Source organism: Epinephelus moara, chromosome 14 (genome assembly GCF_006386435.1).
Source record: "Epinephelus moara isolate mb chromosome 14, YSFRI_EMoa_1.0, whole genome shotgun sequence".
Taxonomy (NCBI): domain Eukaryota; kingdom Metazoa; phylum Chordata; class Actinopteri; order Perciformes; family Serranidae; genus Epinephelus; species Epinephelus moara.
The window spans coordinates 34,796,160-34,816,036 of NC_065519.1; the positions used below are offsets into that span (position 1 = coordinate 34,796,160).

Sequence of the window (19,877 nt, forward strand, 5' to 3'; positions counted from 1 at the left end):
GTGACTGGTAGACGGCGGTGGGTGGCGCAACAGGCCAAAACACAAATTCAAACATAAACATGATTTGCGGACCGTAAAATATTTTTTTAAATGCGAATATTTTGGCTGTACTATTGTTGTTGGTGAGATCAGTATGTTATATGAACATTATTCCTTAGGAGACATATTAGGATGATTTTATGACTATTTGCTTTAGATTTCTTACATATAGCTCCTTTAACTTGACAACAACACTGGAGACCCCTTTCAGGTTATAGGGACAAGCAAGGTTCTTTCAAATATTCAAAACAGTTAATTTCGGACTGAACTGTCATGAAAGTTAGCCCCAAGGTGACAATATAAAGGAGAAGGAAAGCTTCCACTGTGATTTCTTAAAGGAATTCTACATCTCCACAGTGACCATCTGTACCAGTATATCAGTAGTATCAGATGTATATCAATGCTCATCCTATTATTGTATTGTATGACTTTGGTTTAACCGAATTAACCCTTTAAAACACCAAAGTCACACTATGACACAAATAGACTGACTGATCAAGCCAGCAGCTCCTGTGTTCAGCGAGGTTAAATTTCTGTTTTTATGAGTGAAGTCTGGCTTTGAACAGAGCATAGATAAGTTTCACTTATAGTTTAATTTCCAATAGGAAAGGGCTGTCTGTTGGGGGAGTACTGAGCATACAACTTGATAACTTAGTTTATACTGCATCGGCTGTGTGAGAGTTAGCAACTGGATGTTTTGTCACAGTTTAGCTGTTGTTAAACGTGTTTGCCCGTGACTTCTAAAATTGAGAATTTTTTGGATTCTTCGTTCACTGGAAGCATACCAGAAAAAAAAGTTTACTTAACAAATTCAAGGTAACAGAGAGATGAGCAATAGATACACAAATGGTCATTTGGAGGGTGAAGTATTCTTTTGAAGGCAGCAGGCATCATTGTGGGCTTTTAATAATGACAGAGTGCAGACACGTGCACAGCGTCTGACCTTACGGGCTCGGGAAGATGCCATGGTCTGGGATGAATCAGTGGAGAGAAGAGGAGCCAGAGAGGCTGCAGATACTCTACCAAGATTCCACAAAATCTTCTCTCACTGATGATGTTGTATGTATGTGTTTGTCTACTTGAATCCAAGTGTAGCTGTGTCTGTTCATCTGGGTGCACCTGTGTGAGTGTGACAGAGTAATTGAGCGTCTACATGAGGAGGCTGAAAGGCAAGAACTGCCTCTTAGATCCCTCCACATTTTTATTGCCATGACACGTTTCACTGCTCCATGTGCAATGTCTCTATGCATGAGGACAATTTACTATAATCATTTCCTCCGTTCCATGTACTGTACTTTGCTTCCAACTCTACAGCACTATTCTGTATTTGATCAACTGCCTTCTGCTAAAACTGCTTTCAGCTGGCCTCACATCTTTTTCAATAATAAAGCATACAGCAGAGCACAGATACGTTCAGCACTTTCAAATCCAATTATCAAATTGACGCCTGGTTGCTGTGCTTCATGACATGAAGAGTGGCTCCTACTGTATTACAGGAGCATGGATGAATTACTGAACAAACTTACTGGGCACAGGCCCAGGGCCCCAAAGTGTCAGGGCCTGGCCTTCAACTGCCAAATGTCACACAGCTGAAGAGAGACACAGAGACTCACAATGACTACAAAGGGGCAAAACAACCACAAAGAGACACAAAATTACTATAAAAGGCTAAAAACACAATAAAGAGATGCAAAGCCACCACAAAGACATTCAAAATGGCTACAAAGAGATGCAAAGCAATTACAAAGAGACATGAAATGACCACAAAGACACACAAGACAACTCCAAAGAGATTAAAAATAAATTTATCAGAGATGCAAAGCAACTGCAAAGAGACTCAAAATGGCTACAAATAGATGCAAAGCATGTAGAAAGAGACTCCAAATGACAACAAAGAAACACAAAATAAATGCAAAGAGAAACAGAATGACTACAAAGAGATGCAAAGCAACTACAAAGAGACACAAAATGGCTACAAAGACACACAATGAATACAGAGAGATACAAAACAACAACAGATAGATACAAAGCAACTACAAAGAGACACACAATGACTACAAAGAGATACACAATGACTACAAAGAGACACAAAACAACTACAAAGAGACAGAAAATAACTAAAAAATAAACACAATATGACCACAGGGACACAAAACAACTGCAAAGACACCAAAACACCACAAAGAGACACACTGACAACAAAGAGATGCAAAGCAACTACACAGAGACACATAATGACTACAAAGCAACACAGAATCACAGAGAGATGTATAATGACTATAAAGAGATAATAATAAAAAAATACTAAACAACTCGAGTCAGTATGTCTTACTCCTATGTAGAAGAAGTGGTGGGGCCTTCTGCATGTCTGTGCCCAGGGACTTATTGTCTCATAATTCACCAATGTTTCCTCTACTGGTGAGGAAGGAGAAGACGGTGCTAGCAGAGGCATTTTCTTTGCAATAAAGACTGCCGATGGAGGGGAAATTGTAATTGTGTGAACTAGAATTGCATGGGGAAACTATATAAGGGAAAAACATGATCAAGCCATTTTACATAAAGTTGCCAAGATTGCTTTTAAGACATCAACAGAAAGCAAGAAATCAAAGCTCATGTTAGCAGGTGAAGGGGCAAAAGCTTTGCTTAAGTTATTCTATGAGAAGTACGCTTGTGAAAAAATCCAGCTGAACATTCAGTTTGATCTTTCTTTACATTACCTACATGAATAAAACATTATAGTCTCGTAAAATATTCATTCAGCTCCTCCTGTGTGCCTGTTTTTCCATTATAAATGGAAGTGTGTTTGATGGCCTAATCACAACCCATAATTTACAGACAACACATTAGTCTGTTCTCCAAGCATGGTCCTATCATGAGATTAGCAGACATCTACTTGTGGCCAGACTGTGGTGGTCAGCAGATAATTTGGGATGTTCAAAGAAAAAAAAAGTCAGAATGTCATTATTTTGGATGATGAATGGACGTAGTTTTGAAGGAGCTGGAGACGTTAATTTATATTCCTGTCAGCCAATACAAAGGGGATGTCAGTGGGAACAATAACATGAGGGAACCAAGTCTCCAATTACAGTTTCCAATGAAACCAACCATGCACTCTTCTCAAAACTGCCAAAATCTAAACTCGACACAATTCCAAATGACCTATAGAAGCCAAGTTTTACAGAGAAATATGGCTGTTTCTGCGGGTCCTATGTCATTGTTTCATGCAAGTCATTACTTCAGACTGTTGTTCACCAGGTTTTTCCATTATTGAGATCCCTGGCATCTGATATCTTCATTTATGCTGAACACCATCATAGACTTCTAGTATAGGATGAAAATTTCTCTTGGGGGTTGCACGTCAGATCTGTGGGCTGCTTCACATGCCATGCACTCAAAATGTGGTCGGGCTCAGCTCATGATGTGCATTCCATCTCTCCTTCTCATCTTTCTTGTCACTCTCTATTATACTGTCCAATAAAGCAGACATCACAGGAAATAAAGAAATGCCTTTAAAATTACCACAGTTAGAAAAGGTGCAGTGCCAATCTCAGTGGTGCCACAAATTGCTCCAATTTCAATGTACCATACAATACAAGTATGCAAAATCTTTTAAGATGCTAGATTATAATTACAGTATTAGAGGACGGTTTGAGCATCGTGGGTGTCTCGAAAACAAATACTATTGGAGTGAAGCTACTAATAGCAAATCCACTCACTGTTCAGTTAGTATCTAGTTAAACAGAACCAGCACCTTTCAGCCAAGAGAAGGCCTATGTGGCCTCATTACAGAAAAATATCCTAACTGCTTGTTCAGTAGCCCAGAATGGACAAATCAGAACACTTGCTCTAGATAGGGCCATTTGCTTTTTTGCGTCGGCCACCGAAGTTCTCCCAAAAGTTTGGCACACAGTAGATGTTTTAGATCTGCAACCTCAACACTAAATGCCACTAAATCCTACACACTGTGCCTTTAACTTAAGTTTCAAAGTTTGGAAAAAATATATTTTCCTAGTACAGAAGCAGTTCCTAAACTTGTGGCTGCGTCCTGTCCTATCTCAGACCTTGTATTTTTTCTCAACTTAAGAAATCTTAATTATAACTGTAAATTTGATTCTTGCTAGGAAAGTTACTCTTGGCATGGTCACTCCCCGAAGCTTGCATAAACGGAGCCTGGGTTTGTTGAAGGTGGCAGTGCTGTTTGGATGGGAAAGCCATGTGATAATATAGGTAAGGTAAAGGAGGTTGTGGGCTCAGTGCAGGGAGCAGTAAGACCTGGCATTAGGGGAGTGTCTCTGGGATGCCAGAGATCACTGTCTAGCCTCCTGGAGGTGTCGTGGGACCAACTAGACGAAACACTGGTGAAAGGTGGTTCACACCTGATGACGTGTTAGTTATCACTACTCACTGGTCTGTATAGTTGAGCCTTGCCATAATAGATTATCATAGGGCTTAGGAGGTTATTCACTGAGCGCTGATCCTTTCTCTAGAGCACAAATGTCTTGTGCTTATTTAAACTTCAGTCTGCACTTGTGCCGTCATGCCTTTATCTACATTTAGAATGAATCAGTAGGCTACTCAAGATGGACAAGCCATAATATCAACAGCTCTCACTTGTCACTGGCTAGCTTGCTTGCTGTCATGGACCACAAAAGGCATGAGTTCAGTTTTAGCTATCAGGAGTCGGAGGCACTAATCGTGTCAGTGGAGGAAAGGGAAACCCCACTTTTTAAGGACTCTTAGTTGATTTTTTTTAGTGTCACCAAACAGTTTAAATAGCCTTTCAATCATTATATTCAGGTGTTGGAAGTTATTCCCATTTTTACTGCCATGCCTTACAGACTTAACAGTGCTGTCATTATAAACTGATAGAAGATTTTTTAGACTTAGGGAGTTCTCCGTAACAAGACCCCTGTTCCCTCCTCAGGTTTTGCCTCAAGCCAACTGAGGATATTGGCCTATGACAAAGTGTTGGTCTGATCATCTGTCACTTTTATTTGTGCAACACCTTTGCTCAGAGCAATAAATCTTGACAAATGTTCTACTGCAAATTTGTACTTTGGGGTTGTAATGCCCAATTCAGACATTACATTATTAATTAAGATAAGGTTAATTTTAATTTTGCCATACTGTATATCTGCATTGCAAATACTGTCCCTCTGCTTTTTTTTTTTTTTTTTTTTAAACTACAGTATAATGAAGCACATATTACAAATCTGTGCTGTGCCAATAAAAATGCTTATGCTTTTTATGAGGGGATTTATGAAGTGACTGTTTCTTTGCATATTTAAAGATGCACAATACATGATAAAGCTTTAAATAATAACTGCACCTAATTGCTAAGGAGCTTAAAAAATACCTGTGCTGACACTGAAAGTGACCAACACCACACCAGGGAACATAAAATAATACTAAGACATACAGTCCTCAACTCCAGCACTTCATTAGGCTGAGCTTGTCAACATGCACATTTTAAACAGACCCTGGCAAGGAAATGAGACCCATAATCAGTGACCTCTGGTGAGCATAAGCATGGTGATTATAGAGCCAAAACAAAGAATGTAACAGAATGCATGAACTGAATAGAAATTGAGGGATGAGTAGTCAACGAGGCCCCAAAACAACTGCTTTTGTAAACGTTGTCAAATTTATATGCTCTGGTGGCCTGACTAATGCCAGTCATTCATAAGACACATAATATGTGCCAATGCTAATATCAACTGCTGTGTCAACAGAACTATTCTATCTTTTATATAAAAGATTTAGTTATAATCGGTTTAATCCAAGACCAGGCAAACATTTCCAAACTGCAAAAAGAGCGATTTAAGTAATTTCTTTTAATCAGTGCTTATTTGCATATATGCTAATGGAGTATGCAGCTGGCAGCAAACCTGAGGCCTTGGCTGCATCTATGCTTGACCACTTAAAATTCTGGAAATTGCTTTTTGGATACAGAGTTCTCACAAAACCCACGTGGATGAGCTACACAGCTGACTCACAAAGTCACAATCAAGTGACAGAACCCAGCAAACAATAAATCCCTCCCAATTCATATTCATGAACACTATAACAGGACCAGTAATGATGATTACATATCAAGTCTGATGAGCCGCTGTTTCATCAGACCCAGCAAAAACATTCAAATTATGAGGTCCGAACAAGGTTAAAGGCATCAACCTGTCGAAATGTCAGGAAGCATTAGAAAAGTGGTTAAATATACTGAATGTTTTCTCCGCACTAAAACACAACTAAAGCAAAGTAAAGTTATGTCTGCTATCCTTATTGTCCCCACAGCCTTTCCTGACCAGTAAAGCAGAAAATGTCAGCCTGCTCGTGGCACTGAATGAAAAGTCAAGGGATTGCCAAAGCAATTAAGGTGCATTGTCTATGGATGACAGATTTTGTGCCAGTCCATCAGGTAGATTTCACTGTGGCTAAAAATAAGGAGCTTAATATCTTATATGCCACTACATTAACTACTACAGCCAGGAGCCAGAGATTTTTTTCAGTATAGGAGTCTTTGAGCAATAAATTGTATACCATTATTTTGATTGATTGTGATTTGGAGCATTCATGTCTTGATATAAGAAATCATACTGAACAATGACCAGAGTTGTTAAGGGACTCCAGGAAACCTTAGCCAATGCAGTAAACACACTGTGAGATAACCTCTGTGCCTTCTCACTGTTGCCATTCTGATTTAGTATTAGCCAAACATTTCTTGGATACATTCAACAGTATATGTGAGCCAAGAGAAAATAAAATGGAATAATCTGCTAGTTGTGAATGCTACTATTTTTTTCTACCCCAAAATGTTGTTACTTTATGTCCCTGGATCACTGCCAGTAGACAATAATAACACCTATGAGAGCATCGAAGACCAAGACTTCAAGAATTTGCTGCTAAATAACAACATAATGAAAGCAACTACCCAATTAATTTAATTATTTTGACAACCTGTGAGCCTAGTATTAGCCTTCCAGGTTCTATTTTAATAAGATGCTGTTGGGTAACAAACTCTTAAATGCAGCAACAAGGACACATTTTCAAAACAGCTCTGGTTCTTGCATCTGCCAATTACCATATGACAATAACAGCAATCAACAGCATAAACAGCGCACAGGGTTTCATTTAGAGGGTTTTGGATGCGTTCCACCATTGCTGCTCCACTTTGGGATTTTCTGTAGATTGTCAGCACAGATTTACAAAAACCCTTGAAAGCACAGTTTTTAGACACATTTCAGGGACTTGACTTTATAACATTTTAACACAGTGACAAAATTTGGAAAATTCCAAACGCTACAAGGCATTTTTCCATGGCATGTACAATGTTGCTCTTTAAAGGAATACATTGCTACACAACAACCATTTGGGTATCAATTACTCATCCTGTATTGAATCTGTGGAGAAAAAAATTCTAGTGTGCCACCAGTGAACAAAGAATCAAAAAAACGAGAAATTCATAATGAATTGGATTATAAGGGATGCGCATTTAACAACAGCAAAACATCCATTTACAAACCCTTACACAACTGGTGCAGTATAATCCAAGTCTCATTTATCCAGTCACACAATAACACAGACAAAAAAACAGATCGAAGCAGAGGCAGACAAGCAGCTCCCATGTTTTTACGAGGTTAAATTACAATTTTTGAGTCTGGCTGAAGAGAGTGTAGGTAAGTTTCACTTTTAGTCCAGTTTTAAAAGGATGGTTTTAGCGAAAATGCATGTGAATGCTCAGTTGCACTGAGCATACAGCTGGATAATGACACATTCAACTGCACAAGTTGAGTGCGATTTTGTAAATAGATGTTTTGATATAGTCTTGGTGTTGTTAAATGCAGATCTTTTACTTCAATTCATCAAGAATTTTCTTCCGTTTGTGGATTCTTTGTTCACCAGAGGCATGCAAGAAAAACAAAGTTACCTTCATGAATTCAGCGTAACACAGGGTGAGTAATTGATATACAAACGGTCACTGTGGGGGTGAAGTGTTCCTTTAAAGTCAGCAGTGTTTGTTAGTCCTCCTTGTTGCTCTATCATCATGTTAGTGGTGGATGTGTCATAACTCAAGCAGAGTCAACTAAACATTACCAGGTGCCCACTCCCATGCAGAGTCAACCATGCATGGGAGCACACAGTGGCAGAGGGTAGAGATAAAATCTTTTGTTTTACAGGGAACTCACCATAATTAACCCTGGGAGGACTCAGCGTCAGTCTGGGAACAGTAAGCCTGTACTACAGGAGCCGATGGTTCCCAGTAACTGTTTTAGCAGAGCAGGGGGTGGGACAGTTATACAGACATGGAAAGCATGGTGATTAGCTAGCGGATACAAGCTTAAGTTGTAGAAATCGTCTGAATCTAGAAGGTTATTAGGGCTCTGGCTGGAAATGATGTCATCCCTACAGGGTTGGTCAACCCAAACTATAGTGTTACAGGCTGTAGACAGACCACCCTGACTGAGGGATTGACAGTTTAGGCTACTGCAAATTTATATACAAACTTCACAATGAAAGAACATAAGGGTAATATGGTCAGCGAAGCGTATGCATTACTGGCCGAAATATGGGCCTTTAAAACACGCACAATACCAATTGTGGCAATTCCATTTGCATCATGTGAAAACCAATGTATGACATCTTGAGAGGGAAAATCTACAAAGACGAGAGGATTTCACATTACACACACTTGGTCCAAGAAATACTACGGTGAAATATCGGCATGATAATATTCTATTTATTTTGGAGAGCTGAGGTTTTTGTGGCTAAATAATCAAGCAGACATCTCAATTTTCCGACTAATGTGCTGTGATCTAATGACAAGCTGCAGCAAGAGAGGTTGAGGGAAGAGTAATCCCATAAAGCTATTAGAAATATCATATTCAAATGCAAATACCATGATTATGATTAATAGTAATTATGATTAACTGCAGTCATTAGATGAAGATCTTTCTGAGCATACACATTAAAACAACATTTTCTGTGTATTTTGGGGCACTGGTGATGAATGCAAGACTCCTTACATTTCATAATTTATGTGTGTGTAGAAGAGCTGTAATCCAACTATGCAATAACACAGGCAGATTTACTTTAGGATAAATACCTTTCTGCAAATAAAGATTTGACTCTTAACAGTAAGTGTTATTAAACTGTTGGAAGCAGACACAAATCTAGAGTGGAAACCAGCTCAATTTATTTTTGCTAATTTTCCCCCCATTTTATATCAATTTGGAATGCAAATTCCCAAAGTGCACTGGAGAGGGTGTAGACTCCAGTGTGCTTCCCTTAGTGTTGCCAGCCGCCTCTTTTAACCTATACTGTTTCATTTTTAAGCCATCCCCTTCAGTTGCACTCTACATGTGCACGCACCCCAACCAATCAGTCACAGTGAGGTAAAAAGGGTGACAACTCTCGCTGTCTTGAATTTACACAAACAAGCCTGGGAGTCAAACCTGGGTCTCTCTGGTAGTGAACAGGAGCTTTACTCCTGCACCACTGTGAATCCAGCAGTACACTTTGTTTTGCACTATACAGTACAGCAACAGTAAGAGAGATCTGAACACGTATAGCAAATCAGTGCTTCACTGAGAGTAGTTGAAGCTGTTCTGGAGACAATGTGGTGTCACACTGCAGCCTGACTCTTACTGAGCATAGCACAATGATAAACAAAAGACTAGCAGATACCACTTTGAGATTGCCTTACCAAAAATGCAATGACAGTATTGGCACTGAAATCCTATCTATGTAAATATACAGCATCTCTGCTTTACATCTTAAACTTACTGTATAATGCATTCAGTATAATAGTTGGGGATTTTAGCATTACCTTTGACATGCAACGTAAAATTGGTCACTCCTAGTACTAGTCACATGTATATCTAAACCATACTAATCCCCTTTAAACAGATATCTGCATATGAACGCAGAGTCTGTAAGACAATGGACAAGACTGGTATCAGAAGTGCTCTGGTTGCTATTTATTTTCTGAGTAGTATTGAGCCATCACAATTGAGCAGCAGGTAAACAGATAATGTGGAGAGAAAAAGATCCAGAACAAATTGGCCAAAATTCTCCTTACCCACTGGCTGTAATCAGATGGCGATTTAGCTTTTTATTAGCTTTTGAAAAAAATGAATCTGCAATTATATGGAGATATCTGTTTATAGAGATTAGCCAAAATCACCAGTGCACAGGAGAGGAAGTCTTGGCCCGCTCAAGATCCAAATATCCACTGTTGCCCCCACGGGCTACATCATAATCAGACCAACGACTTGGACCTGGATTCCAAGATTGAATGCTTATAGACTTGTTCATTGGAATATTACAACCTTTCACTTATATGGGGCATTCTACCAAATGTGTGCAAAGTTAGGCTGGAAATATTTTGAAATTTTGTATGTTTTATTTCCAAAACTTTGTCCCTATATATATTGTACCATATGTAAAGGTCACATATCTAGTAAAATGACTGTAAATTTTTATATTGTATTTTCAGAATGTTTTGGAATGTTTTTCCTCTCCCATAATTTGTCACTACCGAAACATATACTATTATATTACACAAAGAATATATATATCAACCTGTTATGCTTGTTCCTTCCCTTGTTTAAGATTTTTTTTTTTTTTTTTTTTTTTTTTTACAAATTTTGACTGAAGGTTTTCACAATTAAATCTATAAAAATTAATATTTTAACAAATTTCTAAGTTCAAATTATAGAATTCTTCAAAATCTAAATGCAATCTTTCTTTGTAAAATGCATAACGCTGACTAAATGCAATCTTTCTTTGTAAAATGCATAACGCTGATCAGATTAATTTCAGAGTTAATAATTGATGAAACAGAACATAAATGTAACCGATTAGCATCCTAATACTTTAGTTGATAACTCAATATACTTTATTTTTTACAAAACACCCAGTGTTTCGGTAGTGACTGCACTGTTTCGGTAGTGACTGCACTGTTTCGGTAGTGACCATTATTCTGTTTTTAAGGTTGCATCATATTTCCTTAAATGTATGCCTTATGGTGGGAATTACAAATTCAAAGACAAATGTTTTGTGGTCAATAAAACAATTCAATTTTTGAGAGGGCAGAGCAGAGTAGAGCAGAGTATAGTAGAGCAGAGCAGAGTAGAGTAGAGCAGAGCATAGTGGAGTAGAGCAGAGTAGAGTAGAGAAGAGTATAGAAGGGCAGAGTGGAGCAGAGTAGTGCAAAGTAGAGCATAGTGGAGTAGAGCAGAGTAGAGTAGAGAAGAGTATAGAAGGGCAGAGTAGAGCAGAGTAGAGTAGAGCAGAGTAGAACAGAGCAGAGTAGAGCAGAGTATATTAGAGCAGAGTATAGTAGAGTAGAGCAAAGCAAAGCAGAGCAGAACAGAATAGAGTAGACCAGAGTAGAGCAGAGCAGAATAGAGTAGAGCAGAGTATAGTAGAGTAGAGTAGAGCAGAACAGAGTAGAGCATAGTAGAGTATAGAATAGAGCAGAGTATAGTAGAGTAGAGCAGAGCAGAGCAGAATAGAGCAGAGTATAGTAGAGTAGAGCAGAGCAGAGCAGAATAGAGTAGAGTAGACCAGAGCAGAGCAGAGCAGAATAGAGTAGAGTAGACCAGAGTAGAGCAGAGCAGAATAGAGTAGAGCATAGTAGAGTAGAGTATAGAATAGAGCAGAGTATAGTAGAGCAGAGCAGAGTAGAGTAGACCAGAGTAGAGCAGAGCAGAACAGAGTAGAGCATAGTAGAGCAGAGCAGAACAGATTATAGAATAGAGCAGAGTGTAGTAGAGTATAGAATAGAGCAGAGTATAGTAGAGCAGAGCAGAGCAGAGTAGACCAGAGTAGAGCAGAGCAGAACAGAGTAGAGCATAGTAGAGCAGAGCAGAGCAGAGCAGAACAGAGTAGAGCATAGTAGAGCAGAGCAGAGCAGATTATAGAATAGAGCAGAGTGTAGTAGAGTAGAACAGAGCAGAATAGAGTAGAGCAGATGTAGTAGAGTAGAACAGAGCAGAATAGAGTAGAGCAGAGCAGAGTAGAGAAGAGTATAGTAGAGTAGAGCAGATTAGTGCAAAGTAGAGCAGAGTAGAACAGAACAGAGCAAGATTAGTGCAAAGTAGAGCAGAGTAGAACAGAACAGAGCAGAGGAGAGCAGAGTATAGTATAGTAGAGCAGAGTAGAACAGAACAGAGCAGAGTATAGTAGAGCAGAGCAAAGTAGAGCAGAGTAGGACAGAGCAGAGTAGAGTAGAGAAGAGTAGAGTATAGAGTAAAGCAGAGTAGAGTAGACCAGGGTAGAGTAGAGGAGAGCAGAGCAGAGCAGAGAAGAGCAAGACTTTGGACCACAAAATTATAGGGTTTAACTACTGACCATTCCATTTTGTCACTACCGAAATGATCATGTCACTACTGAAACTTTACCATAGGTTTCGGTAGTGACTGTTTCGGTATTGAATTCCTAGCTATTTTTCAGGATAACTAAAGAATGCTAGCAGTCACATGGCTAACAAGCACATGTTTTAAGAGTTGTTCACACAGAAAAACAAACAAACAAACAAATATTTTGCATAAACCCCCCAAATTTTTACATAATTGAAGAGAACATGTGTTCGGTAGTGACAACTTTAAAAGTTACACACCGATTTTCAGACTCAGAAATTCAGGAGTGTGGCTAAAATCCAGACTCAACCAGAGCATTAAAACTCTTGTGTTTCGGTAGTGACTTGAAAACAAGGGACACTACTTTTTTAGCATAGTTTCTTAATTTAAAAATTAATCCCACGATACATCTAAATCTTTCAACTTCTGTTTAAACTTAATCACAAAGATGTTTTAAATTAGACTTTTGAAAAAAATATGAAAAATGTTTTAAGTGTTTTTTACATCAATTGAATTTTAGAGGTCAGGGTTGGGGACAGCTACTTCCCAATAGAAAGTACCCTATAAATGGTGATTTTGTATATATTTAGTGTATCACTTTCTCATTTAATGTCCTGGGTTTAAATAGGCCATAACATAATCTTTGTAAATATCTATATAACATAATCTTTGTAAATATCTATGTCTGAATACTCAATTTTATTATTTTTGTTGTTTTTTTTTGGTAAGGGACAGCACTTTGCACAAAATCGGTAGAATGCCCCTTATAACAGAAGGAATGTCATTTCTGTGGCAGAAATGTCATGTTTTATAGCTTGATGATCAATAGCCTGATGGCTGTACCACATCAAAGGATACTGATCTCGTTATCACGTTGCGTCATCATCTCCTTTAATCTGGTCACTTCTGCTGCACAGTGGTGGCAGTCTTGAATTACAGCTTCCCTCACTGTTGCTGCTGGTGACGCCCGCCCATCACTCTGCCTATTTTCTCCACCTTGCTTGTCCATGATCATTATCTGTACAATAAACAGAAAGGAAAGATTGTTGACCTCTAATAGAAGTTCAGAGAATGGCTTATTTTTTCCCTCTTTGGCGGGATATGGATATATTAAAAAAATATGTTTTTAAAAATTGCAAATTTTAAGAATTGCATTCAATCAAATGATGTTTTTCATGTACAGCTACTCAAAGATATACAATTTCAAACCTTAAAACTGGTGTAAAAAAATCATCTAAGTGGGTTTCCATGACTTGAATTATTATTTTATATCTCAACAACCATCAACAGGAAAAGCCCACTGTCTACTACACTTGGGTTTGCTTTCGAGAAAAAACATATTCAATATAAAGAACCATCTAATGCCATGAATGTAAACAAGTTGGAAAAAAAACATTGTGGTCTCATCCTGGAAAGTGGTGCTCTTCTAAATTCCCTTATATTCCCTAAACATTAATTAAATTCCCCTCTTTTCCCTGTCTGCAATATAACTCTAACATTTCAATGATACTCCAGGTTTAAAGACAGGTGGGAAACATGTTAAAGGATTGCAGTTTTTTCCACATGGAAAAGAAGACACAGAAGAAGAGAAAGGCACAGAGGAGGGATAAGGTTGATCCCGGGAAGTTTTGAGGACATACACTGTTTGGAAGCACACTGAAGAAGATAGCAGAGTTTGGGCTGAGGATGCCACCACTGCCGTGTGACATCATACGTTCAGCTGTATATCATTGTGGTCAAACTGCACGTCTAAGTGCACAGTGCTGAAAAGATAAAACTGCAGATATGCACGGTGCTTGAACATCATCCTAAACCAAGGATAAGCAGAGTGTTGAGCATGAAAGAGCTAGCCACTGACGAGAACAAAGAGGACAGAAATCAAATTCAAACCAGATCCAAATTCCTACAGAATCACTGAAGTGTGACTCGGGTGATGCTCAGAGGAATGTAAACTGAACAGGAGATAGAGTTTGCGGATCATAACAAACTGAAGGAGAGATAAACAGACATTCAAGTGGGATCTGGAACTGCTTCTGGTGGCTGCTCCAACTCCAACCAAACCAGAGTGCAAGAACAGTGTGAGCACCGCAGTGTTTTCTCTACGCTCATTTAGCAGCAGTGGGCCATAGGCTGCTGTTTGAGAAATGTTGAACAAAGTCTATAACTGATCTGACTTTCTCCAAAACTTTAAGAATTTGTGTTTTCTACAAACATTTGGCAACCAACACATAATTACAAACCCTTTCCACGGCAGTCTGCATGATAAATTGTCAGTGAATTGGGCATCGAGCCAAACCCAAAATGATGCCCAGATTCTACTTTTATGAAAAATACAAAGGAAGTAATCTGCTCTTGAGGGACTGTCACAAAGATGAGGATGGAGGTGGATTGAATGCAATACAAGGATCTGTTTGCTGGAAGACTATCTGTGGACATGGAACCTCACATGGGACAGTGAATGGACACTGTGGTAGTCTCATAGAAAGAATGTTAAACATGTCGTGCTTGTACAAATTTTACTTGTCATGGACTCTTTACTTAGTTATCTATTTTATTTTATTACTCTTACTAGATATTTAATTAGTAACCCATAAGATTAGTTATCTTAATTTTGCATTATGCATGTTTTTTAATTTTGGTGGTTAAAAAATTAAAACTCAATAAAATATGAGTCACCAAAAAAAATACAAAGGAAACACAATTATGACATTAATTGAAACAAGTATCAGCTCCCAAGTAACACAGTTGCATGTTAGCTTGCTTGCTTGTAAGTTGATTTTACTATTTATGAATTACTGGTGGTTAATTTTCTGTTGATCGAATAATCCATTTGCTGAAATATTTCAGCTCTCATTTATATAACCATTTTATGGGAGACACACTGCACTGACAAATACAACAGGAAAAGGAGCTCTGTTGTTTGTAGATATGTCTGGGCTAAGTCTTTTAGCTGCTGTGCAAATTCTTAAGAAGTTCTGGTTTGAACACATGCATGTCACATAACACCTTGCCTCTAATTAGATGGCAAATAACTGCAAAACACCAAGTGTCTAGACTTAAAACAGGCTGTGGGAAAATCAGCAGCACTGGAAATAACTGGGCATCACTGGAGTTTAAACTATTTTCACTTTCTAGCAATAGCCTCAAGAATTAGGCACACAATATACAGTTAGGTTATGGTTTGGCCTGTGGATAAGATCATTTTTATCATCCTTTTTTTCGGTGAAAAAAGTGATAAAACTCTATCAATGATATCTGATGATACAGTAACCATCTACAGAGCTTTTAGGTCATTCAAATGTAAAGCATTTCCTGGCAGAGGACAGTAGAGGGAGCTGTTTAATGGAGGTTATTGGTCAGCTGGTCACTACGGAGTTGATAGAGGGAAATGTGCAGAGTTTTGTTCTGACACCTCACTGATGTGTTCTATATTTTTGTCTTCCAGCCTTTCACTCTTACAGAGAGGATAAAGCACTTGCACATGAAACACATAAGAGAAACTGGTAAATACATTTCTTCAACAGCCACAGAATACTTTATTTTGAAATTTTAACACAGCTTATCATTCTCCCTTGTGGTCATCTTTGGGTTTTTCAAGCCACTTTCTTGGATCACATGACTGACAGAATGTGCTCTGATAGGCCAGAAGTCGGCTTGATTGCATTCAGGCTCGACTGCCGATACATGTCATGTTCCTAGGTTTTGTGTATAGTTTGTTTCCTGTTTAACTCTGAAGGTCACTCCTCATGTGTCATGTCTTGTCTTACTTCTTGCCTTTGCCTGTTTTCATACATTCCTGCATTGTATCAGTTTTCTTAGTCCTTCCCTGTTCCAGAGTGTTCCACCCTAATGTTCCCTACCACACCCTCGTTGTCTTCATCGTCAGCCAGTCCTCGTGTTTCCCTCCTTTTGCCTGTGCCCACCTTCTCCAGCTTTGTCTTGCTCTTGTATTTAGTCCTCTGTGTATATATACCTGTGACTTTCCCTTTGTGCTTTGTCAGTTTGTCTGTGGTCATGCATGGTGTCATTCCCTGGTTTGTTTTTCCCAGCCTGTGTCGGTCTTTTGTGTACCTTGTTGGATTGCTTCCCCATGATCACAATGCCATCCTGGTTTGTTTTCAGTTTAGTTTTGGTTCCTCTTTCTTTTGGACTTTGAGTTACGCCTGCCTGTATCTTCAGTTTGGAGGTGTTTTACCAGCTGCATTAAAGCTTGCCTTTTGTTTAAACCACCTGCCTGCCTACCGCTGTCCTCTACTGAACTGAACTTTGACAATGCAGTACTAGGTACCCGGATGTTCCTATTTGAAATTTTTTGACATGTAGCTTTCGATCTGAATTTGACTGATTCAAATTTAAGCAATCTGAACTTATGAGCACTGAAAAAATATAATAAAATTCAGCTTTTGAAATTACAAATCAAGAAATGTCATTCTTATTTCAGAACTTATAAATTTAATTACATGATTTTCAAACTCAGATATTTCAATGCTACGAGCTCAGTGGTATTTAAGTTTTAACATGTTAAAATTCAAATGCTTCCGTCCCTTTTTTGCTTCCATACTAACATCGACCAACTGAAACATCCATTTCAATGAACCAGCATAGCAACCTGTACTGAAAATATCTTCTGCTGCCACGCTACCATGGTAATGGCCCATGGATCTTGTCATGGACAGGAGAGGAAATAACAACAGGACACAATGGATGGATGGAAAGAACAGACAGTGAAGGTTATACAGGGAGACTTGCATGCAGATACTGTACATGGAAAGACTACAGGAAATATATTACCTTCAGCAGAAAGAAACAGTACTGGATTTTTCTCATGTCTGGTCCCAATGACAGTGTCACATCTGGATCAGGGTCGCCCAGAAAGGCCTTAACTAACTCTTCCAATCTAAACACACAGACACACACACAGAGAAAATTTCCAATAACCTACCAAAGCTTAAACTCATGCCACATTCCATGTCACAGTCCTTCTCCATCACACTTAGCACAAGCTCAACAGGCACTCAAACAGTTAATATTTATATCTGAGGAGTGCTTCTTATGTTTAAAATGTGGGTCTGGTCAAAGAAAACTATTTACTTAAACGCGTGTTCCAGCTCCACTGGGCCGGCCTGTTGATAAACTATCACTGGATGATAGTCCAAACATTGGTTCTTCAACCTCTGGAACCGGCCACTGGAAAAGACCAACAGGCAACCGTCCAGACGGATCCAATGTAGGCACGACAACGTGCGGTTTTCATTTTTCCACTGCAACATGTTCAGTGTAGAAACACGCTAGGTTTACATGACGAAGGACTTAAAACAAACGTAGCGGTCTTCTTTCAGGGCACTGCACACAAAGTTGGACTCTGGAGAATGCCCTTCAGTGCCATGCACAATATTTTGTGAGAGAAAAAACATCATCTTTCAAACACTAGAATTTGATTGTTTCCAGATATTCTTTCCAAGGTGTGAGGTGATGTGTTATGTAGGAATTGGCGCAAACTAATATTGTATTTAGAAAATAAATTTAAATTGACTTCAGCTTGTATGGGAATGGACTGATACTGAATCTTAATAAGCACGGACGGCAGAAAAATGTTCTTTTGGAAAGGTTAAGATCTGTACGCCTGAGAATATATGAGCGTTTGGAAATGTGACAGCTAATAAGCAAAGATATGTGCAATCACTCAGCGCTGGGGATGATTCAAGGCATAAACCGGAGAGGAAACAGCAACAGAAAAAGTCAGCTTGTCCAGTGAGTGTGGTCACAACAGACATCATTAAAGGTTCCCTGTGTGAGTTTGACCACAAACAGGGGGAAATCGAGGATAATCACCCGGGTAGAGGAAATAATAAAAAGGCGGACTGAGGGGACTAAGGCGCGGTAAATAGATCAGCACTGCAGAGGCGATGTGCCAAGTCCTCGATGGAACCTCTGGCCTGAACTCTGGCCCTGACTGGCTGAGTCCCTCTGTCATTTGAGTATAAGAGCAGAAATAAAGCAGTCCTGGCTGAAGCAGAGCCCTGGGAAACTCCATTAGATCTGGTTAAGCCTCAGTGAGTGAGGTTTTAACTCTGGCTATGCATAGCCAACAGCATAAGTTATGTAGGCACTTCAGGCAAACCCCAAATACTTATAAATCACAAAACATATTTGCTCAAGAATCTCGGGGTTTTGAGTATTACAAATACAAATCACAGTCCAAAAAAAGACCATCTGCTCTCTTCCAAGGGTCTGAGGTGCACTGTAAACATCCTAGAGGGCTGACAGGGCCAACACATCACTATTCACATCTGCACTGTCCTGAAATGACTGGATCGCAGAGGTCACAACATTATGCACACACAAACACACTCATATTGTACAACCTACGATCCTGTGGCAAAGGGCCTCCTGTGAGCTCCTCTAGAACATTGTTATTTAACCTCTTCCACCCCACTAGGACGCCTGCATCCTTGACCATCATTACTGCCTGTCAGGCTGTAGCAGAGTGAGTTTTGGAGTGAAGATACAGGTATCACATGAAATAAGAAGACCTAAGGAATCTATGGGTGCCAACAGTATCATGCTAGCTTGTCAGAAAGGGGGCCAAATAACGCTCCAAAGTTAGGATAAATTTCAGCGAGGGAAAAACTGGCATGGATATTTTCACAGGGGTCGTTTGACCTCTCACCTCAAGGTATCTGAATGAAAATGGGTTCTATTGGAAGTGCAGAAACAATCTCCCCACAAGTCTCCTCTTAACAGATATGCCCACTTTGCGCTAGTCCCATGCAGCTCTTGGCAAAAACCAAGCAACATTTTGCATGCAGTACAAATTTTCCTCTACAGAATTTAATTTCTCCATACTGGGGGCCCCTAAACAGTATTGGAGTTGCATGAATTGTGTATGACTGGAAAACTGAGACTCTTGTGGATTCAACGAGCCAAATTTTATTCACGTGTGATAATGTTAGCCTTCACAGTAGCCATTTCACTGTAGTGAGACAGTCTTTTTTAAAATGGATATTACTGTAATGGCCTATTGAGACCTCTTGGATAATAACAGCCTCATGAAACTCCACAGCCACAAACTAGAGACCCCATGTATTCAGGGGATGGATGGCTTTTATAGGTATTTTGACAATAAGGGGGTTTCTGAAGAAATTCCAGAACAGAAGTGCTCACCATCCAATGTTTTAAATTCCAAATCACAGCATGGATTTCTCTCTGGTGTTCCTCAAGGTCTTAGTGTCTTAATGTGATATTTTGGAGTGATTTTTGCACATTTTTTATCAATTCTCAGACAGTTAAAAACTGCTTAAATTTAGCACCAAATCTGTGTAACCAATGGTATCAATCCAAAAATTGCTGCAACAACTTATAAGACATATTTGAACATGGAGATGACCATCCTGTACTTCCATCATACGTTTCTAAACCCCTACACACTCTAAATTAGGGATGCCAGTAGGGATGCATGTTGCTTCGACAGCCTGACAC

The 19,877-nt window shown here is 39.1% G+C and overlaps 1 protein-coding gene across 1 annotated transcript in view; it reads right to left on the bottom strand.

The window, feature by feature from the left end:
* kif6 (kinesin family member 6) overlaps positions 1–19,877 on the bottom strand; it is an 86,250-nt gene that overhangs the window by 31,359 nt on the left and 35,014 nt on the right. The window contains exons 11-12 of the mRNA XM_050061952.1: positions 17,190–17,295; positions 13,257–13,416 (exon numbers count right to left, since the gene is read on the bottom strand). Coding sequence (XP_049917909.1) covers positions 13,257–13,416; positions 17,190–17,295 — 266 coding nt within the window. The remainder of the gene's footprint in view (positions 1–13,256; positions 13,417–17,189; positions 17,296–19,877) is intronic.